Genomic DNA, 19,479 nt, shown 5'->3' on the forward strand with positions numbered 1-19,479 from the left:
CATTATGTGCTATATATATCACTATATTGACACTTACTATGGTACCCATTATGTCATTGTATGGTCATATCACCTTGTACTTCGGTACGAGGTGCATTATTAAAAAAAAACTTTAAACTGTATTATGGAAAGCAGGAAGTGAACAAATGTAACTGATTGTAAAAGTACCAGATGGAGGGGTAGGATTTAATAAGCTTTGCTTCTTCCTACTCCTTTTAGACATGTGGATCCCAGCGCACTGACCTTTGATCCGTAGAGGTACTGGGGTTGAGCGTTGGGCGGCTTGTCCCTCTGGAACTCCTGGGAAAAGGGCAGGACGGTGCGCACAAACCTGAACACAGAGTAGAGACCTCAGTGGCAACGTTCAACAGCAGCCAGCGGCCAGCGTGGCGTGCTCTCACCTGTTGGTGGAGCCGTTGTAGCAGTAGTTGGGCAGGAAGTCGTAGTTGAGCTCCCAGAAGACGTGTAGCGTGATGCGGCCATAGGGCGCCGACACATTGTGGTTGGCCTCACGGAACATGGCATCAAAGCTGTCCAACGTCAGGAACTTACAGAGGAGCTTGTGTGTCATACGGTTGATCTCCAGAAGACCTTCCAGTTCCTTGATGCCAAAAAGGAGGAGTTTGAATTGGTGAGAAACTGCTGTATCCCTCTGGGGTCCCTTTAATTTTGCACCCTTTGAGGCCTTGAGGACAAAAAAGGCTATTCCCAAAACCAGCTATAAAAACATACCAGATTCACATTTTTTTTGCTGAAATTTCTGTCAACTTCTAGTAATATTTTGATTTTATTCCCATAATATTTTGATATAGCCCAAACATATTTTCCTACAATGACAACGTTTTGTTTTGTTTGTTTTCCATATATTATACACTACAATATTATTTTTATTTAATATTTCAACTCTATGCTACTACATTAAGTATTATGAGTTTATACTTGAAATTGCAACTTTTATTGTTAGAATATTTTTTATCATTATATTTTCACCTTATTCTACTCTTTTTGACAGCTGGAATAGGCTCCAGCACCTCCCGCAACCCTTGTGAGGATAAGCGGTAGAAAATGAATTAATCGATGATAGTGTTTCCTACTGGAAAAAGTCCCATTGACTTCTATTATAATCACCATTTTTCAACACTGTACTTAGATTAGATGATAAAAGCCAGGCATACACGTTGTAACACATTATTACGCAATATTGAATAATATTGTTTTATTAATTTGATAGCTCAAGTAGTTCATGTGAACACGTAAGTTAAAGTGCATAAAGTTAAAGTGCATAAGTAGTACATAAGCCAGTAGAAGGTTAGGAATGTGCTTAATTATGTCTTTTGTCATCTGTGCAGAAATCACAACAACAGCTAGAACACAGAAACAAGCCTACCATGATGGATGTGAGGTCCTCGCTCTCAAAGCGGTTGATGGCCAGCTCAAGAGACTTGTACAACGCGGCCGAGACCCTCTGAGTGATGAGCCTGTTCAGGTCAATGGATCGTCCGAGGAGCTGCAGGAAGAACACGAGAGGATGCTAGCACTGCAAGAAGCCAGAGTGTGGAGAGAGAAAAACCTACCTGGACGTGGCGCTGCTTCAGCAGTGTCTCGTAGCGGTTGGAGGCCGGCCAGGGAATGTTGGCTCCCTGGTTCTTACAGTCAGCCCTCAAACGTTTGTCCAGCAGGAGACTGAAAGGATGGACAACATTATTACCATTAAGTCGGGAGGCGTGGTGAACAAAAACTATTGTATTTATTTCAAATGCCGTTCAACAACAAATTATAATAATTAGGGAATATCTGTGTGGAGTTTGCATGTTCTCCCCGTGTGTGTTTTTTATGGGGGGGGGGGTACTCCGATTTCCTCGCATATTCCAAAAATATGCATGTTGGCAACTCCAAATTGTCCATAGGTATGAATATGAGTGTGAATGGTTGTTTGCATGTTCTCCCTGTGCATGCGTGGGTTTTCTCCGGGTACTCCGGTTTCCTCCCACATTCCAAAAACATGCTAGGTTAATTGACGACTCCAAATTGTCCATTGGTATGAATGTGAGTGTGAATGGTTGTTTGTCTATATGTGCCCTTTGATTGGCTGGCCACCAGTCCAGGGTGTATCCCGCCTCTCACCCAAAGTCTGCTGGGATAGGCTCCAGCATACCCTGTGACCCTTGTGAGGATAAGCGGTACAGAAAATGCATGGATGCTATAAGTGTCTATTGCCGTGCATTGATTCCAGGCTTTCCAAAGCCACATAAAACAATACAGCGAGCCGAATAGGGTCCCCCAGGCCTCGAGTTTGACACCCATTGATTATACAGACCTCCGTGAGAGACAGCAAAGAATAAACATTAACAAGCTACCTTCCAGCGAGGATCTTGTAGTAGGCAAAAATCTGATCAGCCAGCTTGTAGACAAACTGATCGAAGCACAAGTTCACCTGAAATAACACAAGACATTCATCACATACTTGACAAGGAATTTTGCATTCTTCTCCTCTTGGCCAAAAGCAGCCTCTGTTGTGATTGGTCAGAGCTGCATAAAGACACGCCCCCATCTAGCAGGTACTGCTAATGGCAGCATACAGTAACAAAGAATTGGATATTTGCTAAAATGGGATGAATATTGGAAAATCTGGTGTTGAAGTGTGCCTCCCTGGTGAGGTGTTCAGGGCATGCCCAGCAAAGAGAAGACACCGAGGCAAACCTAGGCTGCACTGGCGGGATTATGTCTCACAGCTGGCCTGGGAACGCCTTAGTATCCTCCCAGTGGAAGTGGAACAGGTGGTTCCCTTTAAGTGTTGGTTTGATAGGATGGAAGAGCCTACCTCGGCCTCAATTTCGTCGTACAGGAACTGCTTCTTAAACTTGGTCAAGGCATAGTGCGCACTGTCGTTGTACAAATCCAGCGGGTACAGTACATACCTGAAGACAAAATAACAATCACTTATGTGTGCGCACACACAGAGATACACCTAAAACTCAAACGACAGAGTTATTTTGTCATTTTCATATGTCGATATGTGCAAAATGTTAACTTTCAGGATTAAAGATGAATTATAGCACTGCCGTGGATTATGCAAAAGCCGTGACAAACCAGCATAATCCCAGTACAGTTACAGTAATCTCAATGTTCAGGATGTCGCTCAGGGACCTTTTAGAGTAAACAGGCATTATTTAGAGTATGTAGAATCCTTATTCGTGTACTCCATGCCAAGAAGAGGTTGGAACGGGTCCTCACTCCATCATTGACGATTCCTTGGTCTCCAGGATGTGGTCTGTGAGGATCCAGGGCATGGACATCTCAATGGGGAACTGGATCCTGCGGCCCATGGTGAGCTCCAGGAAGAATTCCCTGAACCACAGCTGGGAGAGGTCGCAACAGTGCTGCAAGGTTTCTACGCGAAACGAGAGGACAGACATGAAAGCGGCTCATCCAACCCGGGGATCATAAATCACATCAGAAGATATGTTCTGCGTTGGCTCACCACTGAAGTTCAGCAGGTGGGTGTAAAAGAAGGATTCCCGATGAAATTTCTCAATGTCCAGGATGGTGGGGCCCTCCAGACTGCTGCGAAGGGTCTTCTTGGAGCCGCTTTTGTCTGCAATGAGGGACTCCAGCATGGTCCTCACCATGTAGAGCTGCACGGAGTGGAGATGATGGACTACAATATTAATACATTCTTCTAACTAAATACACAATACTTGCTTCCCAATTCTTTTGGAGCACACTAATCCCTCATCGCCACTGGTTCCAGACTTGACCGTGATAAGTACATTTTGGCTTAGTAGGATTCCTTATTCATACATGGGGTATTTTTAGAGTTAGCGCATATACATTCTGTTTTTAACATTACTAGAGCCCTGCGGACATTAAATAACACCCCTATAGTCACCTTTACACTCCTATTACCCAATATAATAGAGAAGACAGATCAGACATATAAAACAAATAAGACTCATGTTCGTCTGTGTTGCTGCAAATTTGTTCAGGTGATAGACTTTGTTTGTTTAGAACAAGCAAATATCATATATAATATAATCATATCATCATATATAATGTCAAGACCTACCATCTCCCTCACTGCTTTGCTCCATTTTTAAGAGAAGATGTGCTCTAATGTCCAATTTCAAAGTTATTGAGCCTCTGACCCACTCATAGCAAAATGAGCCCACTGGGTGGATACGCCTATTATTTTGTAAAAAGCAGGCTTTTGTATTCTTTATTTTTCATATTTTCCCCCTGTAAACCCAATTATTTATCATTAATTATTCATTCATTTATTTTCTACCGCTTATCCTCACGATGGTCGCGGGGGGTGCTGGGGGCTATCCCAGCTGTCGTACACCCCGGACTGGTGACCAGCCAATCACAGGGCACATATTGACAAACAACCATTCACACTCACATTCATACCTATGGACAATTTGGAGTGGCCAATTAACCTAGCATGTTTTTGGAATGTGGGAGGAAACCGGAGTACTCGGAGAAAACCCACGCATGCACGGGGAGAACATGCATACTCCACACAGAGATGGCGGCGGTTGGGATCGAACTCGGGTCTCCTAGCTGCGCGCTAACCACTCGTTCGCCGTGCAGCCTTACTTAATTATTTTTAAATATGTTATTGCAAATGCTACAAATTTAAACGCATGTTTCGCTACACATCATAAAATGATAAAAACTATCCGTCAGTCAGCTGCTAACCTAGCATGATGTGAAAATGTAATGTTAGCAGTTTTGCATCACACAGCTATTCTTGTGAGATCCCACAAATATCTAGGACACAGTGCCAGCATATACAGTGATTGTTTACAAGAACTTCCTGTGTACAAGGCTAGTTATCACGTCAACATCTGCTCTCCAGAGCCTGACCACAGCTGTAAGTGGTACAGCTTATCAGAAATGAAAGGCAGAGGAGGCATGAGGGTGACACCTGAGTGCTGGAGGGTCCCACGGCTCTTCGAGGAACCTTGATGTCAAATCCACCCTTGGGGTCCTTTTCCCCGCGGAGGGCCGGGTCGTTGTGCGGTTCCCGGCCCGTCTCCCAGTCGCACACCGTCTTCCGGATGGCCTGGAGGACACTGAGGAGAAGGGCAAACACTGTCATGGCGGCACAAACACAGATACACTGCCGCTTGAGAAGCCATAGCTCAGTGTAAGAAGGCACCTCTGGACAACGTTCTTCTTCTTCTTGATGGCCTGGCGCAGCGGGTCGCGCAGTGTCACCTGGGAGAAGTCCTGCAGGGCCGAGTAGATGGTGTGACGGATGGCGTGGTTGAAGACGCTCTCCATGCGGCCCATCAGCACCTGCAACCCCTTTATCATGGCAATCACCTGAGCAGAGGCAAAGCAATGATGTCGACTAGAAGCCAAGAAAATGTTAAGGGATGTTCCACTGGCTGATGGGCTGACCTCCACCAGGGCAAACTTCTCCTCGCTGGTGTAGTTGTAGCGGGTGGCACGCTCGTATTCCTCTGCGTTGTCAGGGCATTCCTTGTTGGAGTACTTGTCTGTGGGATGCACCAGTTTCCAGGAGTACTGTTGGGAAAAATGTGTCGTCATTAAGTTGGATCCGAGGGCCGTTGACATAACCGTGCATTTACTTGGAACTTTGTCTAAGTAGAATGGGTGCTAATACACAATTTTTTTTAACTTACTTATGTTTTTAAATGTTTTTTTTAACTTTATGTTTTGTTATGTATTTATGTTTTTGTCATGTGTGTTATTTCTATGCTACTAAAATAAAATTATTTTCTCTCATCATATAAATTCTGACTTTTCATTAGAATAATTTTCCCCTATTTTTTGTTTTTATTCACATAAAATGAAAGCTTTAAAAAAAATCTCCTAATTATGACATTTTGGATTTATTCCCACAATATGACTTTACCCCCTAAACTTTTTTGCAATTCTATATTAAACAAATAAGATAAGATATGCCTTTATTCGTCCCTCAGTGGAGAAATTTGCATTGCACAGCAGCAAGAGTACAGAATCAGTTAAGCAGTACAAAATACACAATATAGAAATATTTGTCCTAATAATATACAAATTTAATCTTGTAAAATTACAACTTTTCTCATTTCTTATATTTTGACTGTGTTTTAGGTAAAATTACAGCTGTTTTTAATTTATTTTTCAAGTATTTATTCTTGAATTTAAGTATATTACCACTCAGGCTATTATGATTTAATTTTCGGTTTCATTTACGTTATTTAATTATTTTTTTATGTGCCAAGGGCCAATAAAAAACACATTGGGTCACACTTTGGACACCCCGGACATAAACACACATATTTTTCATAGAAATTACATAGAAATTGTCAGTAAACTGTCAACCACGTAGTATGTCGAAGGCGCCACATTTTAGAATTGATGGGTTGATCAACATGGACATTGTACCAACATAAAGTACTACCTTACAAATAGAGTTTGTATGTTTAGTATATTTCTTAGTATTATTATTAGTAGTATACCTTTCGGTGAGGTTGTGATACTCACCACTTCCATGACGTGAGCGCTCCACTGCGAGAGAAGCTGCATGCCCTGCAGCGCCAAGTCAAACAGCTTCCTGTATTCCATGTCCGTCTTCTGGGCCTCCTGACGCCCTGACCCAGTCACCACCTACACAAAGCACGCAATGACGTGTGGCAGCACATTGGTACCCGGTAATGGACTATTCCTCAACACCCACCTCGCTGTTGCTGTAGCGGGCCAGCTCTGAGATGAAGCGCATATGGTCCTCACGGATCTGAATCATCTGCTCACAGATGTTATACTGGGGGCTGCTGGATATAGACGTACACGTCCATCTGGAGATGAGGGTCAAAACAACATGAGGGTCAACAAGTTCCCTGGACTGTGAAGAAAAAAACAACAGCGGTCTGCTATCCTCTCACCTGGACTTGTTCTCTTCAAAGTGAGCACTGGTCTTGATGTACCTAGACAACTCGATCTGCATGTCGCCGAACAGAGGAACCACCTGGAGTTGCTGTGACGGGAAACGCCAAGAACGTGAGTGGCCAGAAACGTGTGAAATGCAACTTGCAACAGTATCATGCTAACAATGCTATGTTGTGTTGGAACTTGGACTGCCATGTCGGATTTGGTGCTACCCGTTAGCCCACACTTATAAATACATCATGAAATGCACCTGCCCTGTCACAGAATAAGAAGATGTAGCAGGAAGGACCAGTGTTGCCAACTTAGTAATAGATTTAGCGAGTTAAAAAAAAATACATTGAAGAACTAATCTGGTATACAGAGTACGTATCGTTTTTTTCTCAACAAGTTGACAGTGCTGCTGAAGGTGTTGCTGTGCCTATAAACATTATTACATAAAGGCCGATTATTTGTATCAATTGTGCTCTTATTCCAACTAGTTCACAATGTTCTTTTTATAATATTATGACTTAATATATTATGACATCATATTTGAACTTTTTCCTTACATTTTTGGAACATTAAAATTTTTTCTTTATTTGTCATTCATAATATTATGACTTGTAATATTATAATCCTGACCTTTTTCTTTAATATTTCAATTTTATGCTGCTGAAATTATGTTTTTCCCCTAATACAGGGTCAGGCAAAATGATCTAACACATTTGTAAGTTAAATAAAAGGCAAATAAACTAAAACAAAGTGGTTTTATTTTCAAAAAGTAAATATAATGCCATTTTTTCATTATAATGCCATTTTGCTTTGTTTCTTTATAATGCCATTGTTTTTTTTGTGTGTGTTTTTTTAATGACACAACTTTGTTCTTGTATAGTTTCTTTTTGTAATTATGTCATATCCTGAGTTCCTTAATATTTTTTACTTAATTTAACCAAATTTTCCAAGAATTACAACTTCATTTAAAAAAGGCACATTATAAAGAACTGAGCCAAAATTCCGCTTGAGATCCCAAATATTCAACCAAAATAATCAATGTTGTATCATTATGATGAAATACAATAACAATAATATAATAATACCATACTATTGCGTCTGTTTAGTGGATAATAGAACTGGACACTATTCTGGAATTGAAGTGTGGGTTGTGATGTCTTTTTGCAGCCGCATACCTTGAAGAACTTGTCAATCTTGGTCAAGTTGATTCTCTTCTTGGCATCCAGCTTGTAGATGTTGCTGCTGTTTCCATCCATGAGGTACAAGCCAAAGCCCATGACCTGTTGGGAGCTAAGGTTCAGCGCCTCGAACCAATGACATAAATTCCTCTTGACGAGCTGGCCGGTGACTCACTTTGAGCAGCATGTGTTTCTCGCCAGGGGTGAGGTACATCTTGTTCTCGTAGTAGTCCACGCACAGGTTGACGATGTCGGCCAGCAGCTCCTCGTAGCCGTTGATCACCTCCAGCTGCTGCTGCAAGGACTGTGTGGGGGACAATAATCATTCATAACATGAGCTGCTCCATGGTAATGATCTCGTACGTTAACATAGGGGTTTCCAAAGGGTGGCTCGAGGGCCATTTGGTTCCTGCGGCTGTTTTTTTTTTTTTTTTTGAAACAGCAAAATTTGAAAAATCAGAAGTAATTTTCCAAGAATAAAATTAAAATGCTCTGAGAAGAAAAACTGCTAGAGACTGCGAAAGTTGTAATTTTATGAGAATAACGGTCAGATTGCGAGGAAAAAATAACATTTTAGTTACTTAACATTGAAATATTCAAGAAAACAAACAGATATTAGACCCACGAGGGGAAATTTTAGTTTTCAAAAGTTAGACGAAACCAAACAAAAATAGTTATCACTTTTTTTTATAAGGTTGGGGGAAACTTTTTATTTTTATGGTAATAAAGTCCCAATATGGCAATAATAAATAATAATAATAAATGTATTTATTCTTATTTTTCTCATGTCTTCCCTTGGTTGTTTAATTTGTGATGAAAGTTCATGAAGATCTTCATTTTTGCAAAGCTACTGGAAATCTTGGAGATCATGAAAGCACTTTGAAATAAAATTTAGTTAATAATAACACCAGAAACATTTTATGAGAATAAAGTCAAAATAATAACAGAAAAAGTTATATTCCAACAAGAGAAGGTAATTTTAATATTACAAAAAACATGACAAACACTTTTTAAAGTCATAATATTATGAAAAAAAATATTTTTTGAAAAATTAAGTTCTAATAATATGGGTATATGGCATGAGTAGAAAGCAGTGCTTCTCAAATAGTGGAGCGGGCCCCCCCTGGGGGCGAGAGGCTTCCATTTTAATGCAGACCAACCAACATACACAAATTTACATGCAATTTGACTCTTGAATACGCTTGCTTGTATGCTCTCCATTTTCCTGGTTTCTGTTTGAAGTCTGTACACTCCAGATAAATGAATAAATACCAGTTTCTCTAATATTTCAAATGGGGGTGGAAATCTAAAAATAATTACTATCTATCATTTTCTATGCCGCTTGTCCTCACTCGGGTATGGTGTATGCTGGAGATACAATTTTTAGCTTCTTAGCATATTGACATGTGTTGCTTTACAAAGTTCCATCCTTCCATTATTCACTATTTAGCATAGCATACGAGGCCAGTGTGATGCATTTGAGAACCAACCTGAGTGATCTTGTTGTGGTTTGCCAGGAACATGGACAGGTTCTGAGACTCCTGAATGGATGAGGGCTCAGACATTTTTCGGAGGAACTGAGCAGCACTGGAAGACAAGAAGAAGAGATGAAGATTTCGTTTCAATTCAACATAAAATCCCATTGCATTAACCAGACGTTTGATTTGAGCAGCGTGTAGGCAGAGAAGAGGACCTGGATTGTCATCATATACTGCCACCTAGTGTTTGGTTTCTAGTTTGGTGCGGGTTACTGCTACAACGATAGTCCGTGTTTGGGATTATTGTGCCAGTGCACAGAACAGGAAGTAAATTAGCGCCACAAACGTGGTTCCATCCCTTGGAGGCGTGTGCCTACCGCTTGTAAGCAGAGTGGTCATTCTTGACGCTACACTTCATGTTCTTCAGCTCGTCGAGGACAGCAAACATGTTGATGAACTTCCCCAGGGTCAGGAGGTACGCTTCGGATACAAAGTCCTTCCGCCGCTCCGTGTGACAAAGACGGCGGACCTCGCCGCAAAAGCGGTCGATGGCGGTGCGCTGAAAGAAAAATCCAGATGAGACTTTCATGGTCTGGTTTGGAGGCAGGTGTCGGTGAAACGCGTACCTGGAAATACATGAAGTTCATCAGCTTGGTGACTTCAGGCTCCAGCACCTCCACGGTCTTCTCGTAGATCTCCACCCTGTTGGGCTGCTCGTTGCATTTCACCTGCGGGCAGGAAAGCGCAGAAGCTGAAAGATGAGTGGCTGTCGTGCAAGGAAGTCAGTGGGACTAGTGGTTACCTGGGGTATTGCACGTGAGCAACTCCTCCAGGTGTAGAGCATGATTGCGTACTCCTGCCCCTCCTCCAGCATTTCATTCTAAGACCAGAATGGACAAAGAAATAAAATGGCATGATCAGCATGTGCCTACAAAAGGGATGCACTGAGAATCAACACTAGTGTGTAAAACCTCGATAGCTTGGACTAAAAACAATAATTATTGAACACTTAAACATTATTCATTAATTCATTAATTTTCTACCGCTTTTCCTCACAAGGGTCGCGGGGGTGCTGGAGCCTATCCCAGCTGTCTTTGGGCGAGAGGCGGGGTACACCCTGGACTGGTGGCCAGCCAATCACAGGGCACATATAGACAAACAACCATTCACACTCACATTCATACCTATGGACAATTTGGAGTGGCCAATTAACCTGGCATGTTTTTGGAATGTGGGAAGAAACCGGAGAACACTTAACCATTAATTATGTTAGTGCAGACCTGCCAACATGTACAAATTGATAGTAAACATGGAATTTGAAACTTGAATATGCTCGTATGTTCTCCATTTTGTTGCATTTTCACGGTTTCAGTTTCAAGTTAAGTCTGTACAGTACAGATAAATAAATCATAGGTATCAGTTTCACTAATATCTCAAATCAGGGGTGCGTGAAAACATTTGTGTCCCTTAGCATGCTAAACGGTTGCGCCAACCTTCGCCATTTCAACCTCTTCAGTTCGGCAGGAGGCGGTTTGGTGCTTTTGGTGAGAGGCGGTGCGCTGAGTAAATACTTCCCACATGAACGTGTTGACATGAATGTTCCTTCTTCTCACCATCACAGCATTTGATTCATCTTATGCGTCAACTCGGAATGTTTACATTTGTCACCTATACCGGTATGAGTCCTTTTCTTATCATTGGAAGACTCTGTACCGGTATATAAAAATAAATATTGCCCAACATTAGTCTAATTTATCTGGTTATACAAGTATAAAGGTGACTATAGGGGTGCTATTTTTGTATGCAACACATTCTTTATATCTGCTTTTGTGTTTTCCTACTGAAAAGGCTGAAGGCATGCATGAGTCATTTACTCCCAGTAAGCGACAGGGGAAATAAGGGGGGGGTCAGTGCTGCCTTCAAACAAAGAAAGTGTTTTTTTGGATTCTAAAACCACGCCAATGGTTGACAAGCCTTCTGACTTGACACAAAGGCTTTCTGGGCCTGCCAAAGATGCCCACGTCCATTTGTCCTCGGGTGCCCGGCCGGCTCTCTGGACCACGTGGACCGCCAGAAGGTACAGAATGCTACTGTTAGACAAGCGAGACCCTGACCACCAGTATGAGAGAGTAACAGGATTCAAAAAGAAGCAAGCTAATAAGACTGGAACCTCTACATCAGAGGTGGCCCAAGTCTGACCCCCATGACATTAAATTCACAAGAGAAGATGAAGCCAAAGGGCGGGGGCAAACTTTACACCACCAATAATTTCTATGATTCCCTATGGGGACAATTGATTGTAAACCCAAATGAAATCAACCATCACCCCAGGTCAAAGTGTTCCACCTTAGGATGCTGCTTTAAAAGGAGCTACTTCACCATGCTGGAGTGGACGGTCGCCTGCTCGATGTATCTGGCGATGCCCGTGACAAAGGCGTTGCGGTCCTCAAAGTTGGTGTTGAAGTTGGGCTGCAAATATATTGTGAGACAAGATGGTGAGACACAAGACGCAATAACACGGCCCGTCGTTTCTCCGCTTCAATTTAGCACCAACCTGGTACATGACCGAGGAGGGGAGGGGCTCGATGCATGGCTGCTGGTCTGGCAGCGGCAGCTCCTCCAGCAGGTCCACGTTGGAGAGAGCATCCTCTAATGTGACGGTGGATGTCATTCTGCTGGGAAGGCAAAAACAATTCAAGCGTACGTTAAAATCATTTTAGTATTCATTCGTCATTCAACCATAACCATAATGAGCAGTTACTGTACCCGATAGCAGCCATGTTTTTCAACCAATCTGGCTCTAATTTCTCACAAATCTGTACGAATAAGAGTCTCTGAAAGGTAGGTAGTAAATATAGCTTGGGAGTTTTAATGTGGAGTTTAATTAGGAGTTAAAAACGTCAAAAATGTTTACTTTTGAGTGTAGTTTAGAGTTTAACTACTGGTGGTTACAATTTAATACAGGGGTCTCAAACACGTGGCCCGCAGGACACTAGTTTGAGGCCCCCGCCTTGATATGAAAGTTTAATGTTAGTGCGGCCCACGCAAGTTTGATATGGATGCTGTATGGTATCATGTACCCAGAAAAAAATATTACGTTTGATTAATGTTCATGTTAAAGGTTAAATAACTGTTAATAGTTATCCTCCCTATCCGTGTGGAAGTGGTAAGTTTTTGGCTTTTTAAGTTTAAAGGAAATAACTTGGAGGCTACCGTTTAGGTCGCTAGCTCTCTAGTTTGCGAGTTAGCAAGTGTCTCAAGACCCTGCAGTTGCGCAATATGTTGTAAATAAAAAGAGTATAAATGTGACTATAGTTGTGTTTTGTCATGTCTACAGGGCTCTAATAATGCTTTGTTCATTTTACTCTGAAAAAAATAATTTGTCTACCCACCAACTATATGTGGTTTCTTAATTTTTAATTATTTGCCGTTTTATTATTATTATATTTATTTATTACTGATTGATTTTCTTTATTCTTGATCTTATTTTGTGTAGAAAAATAAAAATGAAGATATTAGAGAACAGTGGAATGTTTTATCAGAGCTTTTCTTGTAGAAAATCGGAACCAAAGCAAAGTTTATTCATTTTTCTGTTTTTAATAAATGCGTTTTGTTTTTTTGGTAAACCTGGCCCATCCTCGCCCAGACCCTAGCTCCAGTGGCCCCCAGGTAAATTGAGTTTGAGACCCCTGATTTAATATGTAGTTCAGAATTCAGCATGTTCTGCAATTTCATCCAGCCCGCAGAACCGTTTGGAAGATACCACCGAGTTGGCTCGCCTTCCGGACCCTATCAAACCAAGTTCTTACAGCAATATTTGTAATTAAGCAACTCCTCTGGTAAAAAAAAAATACTCATTTGGCATTTTCACTTTAAAAGTGTACCACAGCCATTCTTAATAAGGATGCCAGATTCAGACCAACATTGAAAATAAGGTACATACCTCTACATGACTAAAATGGCAGCACTTTAACTATCACACAAACTCTGCAGATTAAAGAGGCATAAAACAGCTCTAAATAGCATTTTCCTGGTTTCAGTTTCAAGTTCCCGTCTGTACAGTACAGATAAAGAATACATTATATCAGTTTCTCTAGTATTTCAAATCAAATCCCTGTCCCTTGGGTGGGGCATGATAATAATTAAGAAACACTTATTCAGCCCGTGAGCTACATTTAAAATGACCATGTCCCAAACCCCTACTATAAACACAGACAAAACATATATATAATTACTATATTTATAAATATGCATATTTATCTGTGTTGTATATTTCTTTCAGGGTTGACATGATCCATCTATTACAGGTATGTACAGCGGGGAAAATAAGTATTGAACACGTCAACATTTCTCTCAAAAAACATATTTCTAATCAAGCTATTGACATGAAATTTTCACCAGATTTCGGCATCAACCCAAGTAATGCACACATACAAAGAAATCCAAACATTTATGTTCATAAATTAAGTTATGTGTAATAAAGTGAAATGGCACAGGGAATAAGTATTGAACACATGAAGAAAAGGAGGGGTAAAAAGGTCTGGAAAGCCAAGAAAGCAGCTGGAGTTTGTCAGTATTTAGAAGGTTAACCTGTCCCCTATTAGTGCAAAGTAATATCAGCTGGTTTAGTCCTGATTAATGCCTTTTAAAAAGGTTTCTCACCAGCAAGGTGTTAGACAAGAAGCATTGCATGATGGGTAAAAGCAAAGAGCTGTCCAAAGACCTACGCAGCCTTATTGTTGCAAAACACACTGAAGGCATTGGTTACAGGCGCATTTCTAAACTTCTGAAAGTTCCAGTGAGTACCATTGGGGCCATCATCCGGAAGCATTACCATAAACCAGCCACGGCCAGGTGCTCCTCGCAAGATTTCAGACAGAGGAGTCAAAACAATCATCAGAAGGGTTCTCCAACAGCCCAGGACCACTCGTGGAGAGCTTCGGAAAGACCTGGAATCAGCAGGTACCGTTGTTTCAAAGAAAACAATAAGTAATGCACTCAACCGCCATGGCCTCCATGCACGCACACCACGCAAGACTCCATTTTTGAAGAGGAAGCATGTTGAAGCTCGTTTGGAGTTTGCGACACAACATTTGGATAAACCCATGACATTCTGGGAGAACATACTCTGTTCAGATGAGACCAAAATTGAACTCTTCGGATGTCATAAGACACAACATGTTTGGAGGAAAAATGGCACTGCACATCACCCCCAAAACACCATACCAACAGTCAAGTTTGGAGGTGGGAGCATCATGGCGTGGGGCTGTTTTTCAGCATGTGGTACTGGTAGACTTCATATCATTGAAGGAATAATGACTGGAGAAAAGTATCGAGACATTCTTGATCAGAATCTGCTGTCATCTGCCAGGCTGCTGAAGATGAAAAGAGGGTGGATCTTTCAGCAAGACAACGATCCCAAGCACACAGCCAAGGTAACACTCAACTGGTTGAAGAAAAAGAAAATAAAGCTGCTAGAATGGCCCAGTCAATCACCAGACTTGAATCCAATTGAAAATCTTTGGAAAGAACTGAAGATCCGGGTTCACAGAAGAGACCCCCGGAACCTTGAAGATTTTGCACTAAGTATTAAATAAATTTCAGTACGCGTGTTCAATACTTATTCCCTGTGCCATTTCACTTTATTACACATAACTTAATTTATGGACATAAATGTTTGGATTTCTTTGTATGTGTGCATTACTTGGGTTGATGCCGACATCTGGTGAAAATTTCATGTCAATAGCTCGATTAGAAATATGTTTTTTGAGAGAAATGTTGACGTGTTCAATACTTATTTTCCCCGCTGTATAAAACTTAATGGTACACATTGAAACTACTATACTAGATACTAATGATTAGTATTTCACATTCACAGTTTCAAAGTTGCAGGTCATCAAAGCAGTTCTCATTCAATAATTTACAATTCATTTTATGACAATAAAGATAATTACACATAATTCCTAAATAGTTGTGTACATAACACAAGTACTATACCAGTCAAAATGTATCTATGTAGCGTTGAATAGACACACACTTCATGTATTACAGCCAGTTAGTATTTGCTATCAAACTTTAAAGGAATACAAGAAATGAAAATGATGATGCAAGACAATGCAGCCGAGGTCAAGCTTAATGTCAGCTAGGGCTGAGCGATATTTTCATATATTTTTTTAAATATCTGTGTAGCTCTATATCTTCTGTTGTGCTTTATTCGTACTTTCTTATTGTGTTTTTGTGCCATACCGACCCCTTCAGCAAGTGTGCAGCCATGTATGTTCATCTTGTTACATTTGTAGCTTGCGTCCGTCTCCTTTGTTTACACACGGGAGTAGCTGCTAGCATTGAACACCCTTCGCTTCACCGAGCAACCGGACATCCCGAGGGGATATGAAGGAGACAAGCTGCATAGTGGAAGTGAAAAGCGAAAAAGACGATATAAAGGTTGCTGGATAACGACGTTATCAACCGTCTGTTGTCATGGGGAATGTGAGATGGAAGCGCTAACCCGGCTGAACCGAAGATTGAATATATTTATTTAAAAAGGAGAAATATTATTTTTATTTCAGTTTGGTCCATATCGCCCAGCCTTAATGTTAGCTGAGTGTTGTCCTATGACATCTACAAAGTGACATGTATGCCATGGACTCAAGAGAACCTTCACAATCAACCGGTATCCTGCCGTCAACGTAATGGGCACCTCTGGTATAGACTTTAGTTAGAAGTTTAGACTTAATTTATAGTTAAAGTTTAATTTTTGGTTTACAGTTTAGGGTTTAGTTCAGAGCTCTAAAACGCTTTTTACACACATCCCACACATATGTTATCAAGGGCCAATTTAGTTTTATCAGACAGGGATTCCTTACAACATTGCCTGTACAGTTAATGAAGGGGTTAAAGAAGGCAACAGTTTGACCCTGGAACTGATCATCTCTCAACATTAGTTCCTACAGGGGGGATTTTTTTTTACAACCTCAAACAAAGCGATTACCACAAATACAAAAAACAGAACATTTCAGTTCTTTTTCCCTGTCTTGCCAATCTAACTTCTCGGCAATGACAGTAAAAGTCAGACCAATGTAAGCATGCAATGCAAAGCAAAGATGTGAAAATGAACCACTTAAGTGTACTTTAAGGTGTTTATCTGAAATTTGAGAAGAGAGAAACACAGACAGGTTATTGCAGCACAACTAAGAAAAAAAAGAGGATATAACCTGGTTCCTCTTCAGACTGCGCCGTCTCAAAGTGTCTGCTCCAACAAAAACAGACCAGCATTGGCTCCTGCCAGGTTGTTACGCAGCACAAGGTAAGAGGCTTACTTACGACGGCCTATAGGTGGGTGACGAAGGCGACAAAGGCAGTGCCAGGCACGCAACACCAACTGTTTCATAGGTCAACCAAGTAAACGTCACTGCAGTTCTTTGTGACATCACGCACATGTTGAGCACAGTGATGCTTTCAAGTGCAAAATGCTTCTAAACTCAAAAGACTCATTAAGTAGGGTATCGGCAGATATATCAGCCAAAGGAGTATCCGCTAACAATGGATGGAGGTAGATATCTACAAACATAGACAAAGGAGTATGAGCTAACATAGGTATCAGCAAGTACAGCCAAAATAATGTCATCCAAACAGAGCCAAAGGTACTGTATATTGGCAAGCTTAGCAAGAAGAATATCAGTAAGCATAGTCCAAACAATATCAGCAAACATAGCTATAAGAATATCAGCAAACTTAGCCAAAAATGTATCAACCAACAGAGCCAAAAGTACTGTATATATCAGTAAGCATAGTCCAAACAATATCAGCAAATATAGCTATAAGAATATCAGCAAACCTAGCCAAAAATGTATCAGCCAACAGAGCCAAAAGTACTGTATATTGGCAAACTTAGCAAGAAGAATATCAGTAAGCATAGTGCAAACAATATCAGCAAACATAGCTATAAGAATATCTGTAATATGTGTAATATCTGTAGATATCTGTAAACTTAGCAACAATATCAGCTAACATAGCCAAAGGAGTATGAGCTAACATAGCTAAAAGGGTATCAGCAAGCATATCTAAAAGAATATCAGCAAACTTAGCCAAAAATGTATCAGTCAACAGAGCCAAAAGTACTGTATATCAGCAAACTTAGCTAGAATATCAGTAAGGATAGTCCAAACAATATCAACAAACATAGCTAAAAGAGTATCAGCTAACGTAGACAAGGAAGATATGTGTAAACTTAGCAAGAATATCAGCTAACATAGCCAAAGGAGTATGAGCTAACATAGCTAAAAAGGTATCAGCAAGCATATCTAAAAGAATATCAGCAAACTTAGCCAAAAATGTATCAGCAAACTTAGCTAGAATATCAGTAAGCATAGTCCAAACAATATCAACAAACTTTGCCAGAAGAATACCAAACATGGGCAAAACTTTGAAAGAAAAATAGCAGCAAGCGTAGCCAAAACAATAACAGCAAACATAGCCAAGAGTCTATCTGCAAACCTAGCAAGATTATCAACAACTGTAGCCAAAAGAGTTATCAGCAAATGTGGCACCACATACATGCTCGGCCTGATGCGTTCACTTCCACACAACTCACAAACCATGAGCCGCCATGGAGCCTCGCGCATGCGTAAAAAGCTCGTGTCAGTGATCGATTGATCAAAGAGTATACATGCAAAAAGAATGTGGTGCCATTTCTGGAAGAATACGATCTAATGAATGGGTTTACATGCGTTTTAAAAATATGCTCCAACGCCCATTCGTACAATATTTCATGTTGTTTCGCTCAGAAGTAGATTAAAGACGTGATTTAGCCACAAAAACACAACAGTGTGGCTTTTCCCGCAGCGTCTTCACACTAAACCACCCCGTTTCTGTCCTTGATATACACACACGTTGTATAATTTCTTTAAAGGGATCAATATGAGCAATACCAATGCATTTTTTCCGCAACATGATGCACGCAAACACAGCAAAGTTATGTTTTAATAAATGGGAGGGACAGTCCCATGAACGCAACACCAACTCAGGTAAAACAGATTTCCTGCCCGGTTCACGGACAGGTGAGCAAACATCTCCAAAGTATGGAGTTAATACGCACACAATCCAAACGAAATCAGATAAAATTCTTTTTATCTTCATCTCAATAGAAGTATCGTTGAAGTGGACTTTGAAGTGTATCATGGGAAACATGTCGCTGCGGTTAGGCTACCTCCCTGCTCCTAGCCGCGGCCTCACGTTTGCTCACATCGCGGCCTTATAAGCCAGGAAAAAAAAATACTTTTTATAATGTAAGTCCACCTCTGTGTGTTATGCAATAAAAACACACACGCAGCTTAACTTTTGGAGTAAGTTTGTCTTGTTTTGTGGTGACGCTTCCAGCCAGGCGACGCTACGGGAAGGCTACACCCAAAGTTTGCTAGCTTAAACTTTGCCATCCAATCACTCCCAACTCACCCGACACTTGATGGCTCGTCGCGGGGAGAAGTGAGTCGACTAGGCCGACAAGTGCGCCATTCAACCGAGAGCTGTTAAGTCCTCCAGATGTCTGTGAAGTTTTAGTTTGGCGTTTTTTTCCCTTCCTTCTATCGCCAGCTTGAGGAGTCTTTCCTGGCTTGGTGTTATTACCATGGGCGGAGCAGGGAGTTCCTGTCCGGGCTCTGACAGGAAACTGAGCCGAGTGAGGCGGCCACAGACTGGAGCCTGCCCCCGCCAGCCTCAACCAAGGTGAAGCTAAAGGAATGTACATTGTTACTATGCGGGCTCACAAAAACATAAACACACAATAAACTAATTTTGATAGGGGTTATTACTCAATTTCTTTATTAGTTTGTGACTTAGTAGGCTAGTTTTACACTGGGGTCTACTGTGCCAGTGACACACCATATCCACTAGATGGCCCTATTTTCGAGGTGGGCGGATCGATCCAAATATCG

General features: G+C 41.1%; 1 protein-coding gene and 1 long non-coding RNA gene across 6 annotated transcripts in view; one reads left to right on the forward strand and one right to left on the reverse strand.

Annotated features, from left to right (window-relative positions):
* Positions 1-19,240, reverse strand: part of cyfip1 (cytoplasmic FMR1 interacting protein 1) — a 29,859-nt gene extending 10,619 nt beyond the window's left edge. Inside the window, exons 1-23 of one of the 5 annotated variants that reach the window (XM_058074135.2) lie at positions 19,001-19,240; positions 12,102-12,219; positions 11,927-12,016; positions 10,350-10,427; positions 10,174-10,275; positions 9,925-10,106; positions 9,560-9,656; positions 8,245-8,373; positions 8,067-8,171; positions 6,897-6,988; positions 6,692-6,809; positions 6,499-6,621; positions 5,410-5,535; positions 5,165-5,331; positions 4,931-5,078; positions 3,482-3,635; positions 3,235-3,391; positions 2,822-2,918; positions 2,358-2,434; positions 1,575-1,683; positions 1,388-1,507; positions 402-601; positions 244-331 (exon numbers count right to left, since the gene is read on the reverse strand). In XM_058074135.2, coding sequence (XP_057930118.2) covers positions 244-331; positions 402-601; positions 1,388-1,507; positions 1,575-1,683; positions 2,358-2,434; positions 2,822-2,918; positions 3,235-3,391; positions 3,482-3,635; positions 4,931-5,078; positions 5,165-5,331; positions 5,410-5,535; positions 6,499-6,621; positions 6,692-6,809; positions 6,897-6,988; positions 8,067-8,171; positions 8,245-8,373; positions 9,560-9,656; positions 9,925-10,106; positions 10,174-10,275; positions 10,350-10,427; positions 11,927-12,016; positions 12,102-12,218 — 2,676 coding nt within the window. In that variant the 5' untranslated portion in view covers position 12,219; positions 19,001-19,240. Of the gene's footprint in view, positions 1-243; positions 332-401; positions 602-1,387; positions 1,508-1,574; positions 1,684-2,357; positions 2,435-2,821; positions 2,919-3,234; positions 3,392-3,481; positions 3,636-4,930; positions 5,079-5,164; positions 5,332-5,409; positions 5,536-6,498; positions 6,622-6,691; positions 6,810-6,896; positions 6,989-8,066; positions 8,172-8,244; positions 8,374-9,559; positions 9,657-9,924; positions 10,107-10,173; positions 10,276-10,349; positions 10,428-11,926; positions 12,017-12,101; positions 12,223-15,874; positions 15,929-16,761; positions 17,063-19,000 lie in introns of those variants that run through there. The other 4 variants (XM_058074134.2, XM_058074138.2, XM_058074136.2 and 1 more) reach the window with 4 other exon arrangements.
* On the forward strand, positions 18,478-19,464 carry LOC131130072 (uncharacterized). Its single transcript, XR_013627296.1, has 4 exons — positions 18,478-18,606; positions 18,694-18,834; positions 18,926-19,030; positions 19,139-19,464. It is a non-coding gene; the product is annotated as an uncharacterized LOC131130072 (long non-coding RNA).
* Positions 19,465-19,479: the final 15 nt, after the last annotated feature.

Source organism: Doryrhamphus excisus, linkage group LG4 (genome assembly GCF_037039965.1).
Source record: "Doryrhamphus excisus strain RoL-2023G ecotype Guam linkage group LG4, RoL_Dexc_Guam_v1.1, whole genome shotgun sequence".
In the NCBI taxonomy this organism is placed as follows: domain Eukaryota; kingdom Metazoa; phylum Chordata; class Actinopteri; order Syngnathiformes; family Syngnathidae; genus Doryrhamphus; species Doryrhamphus excisus.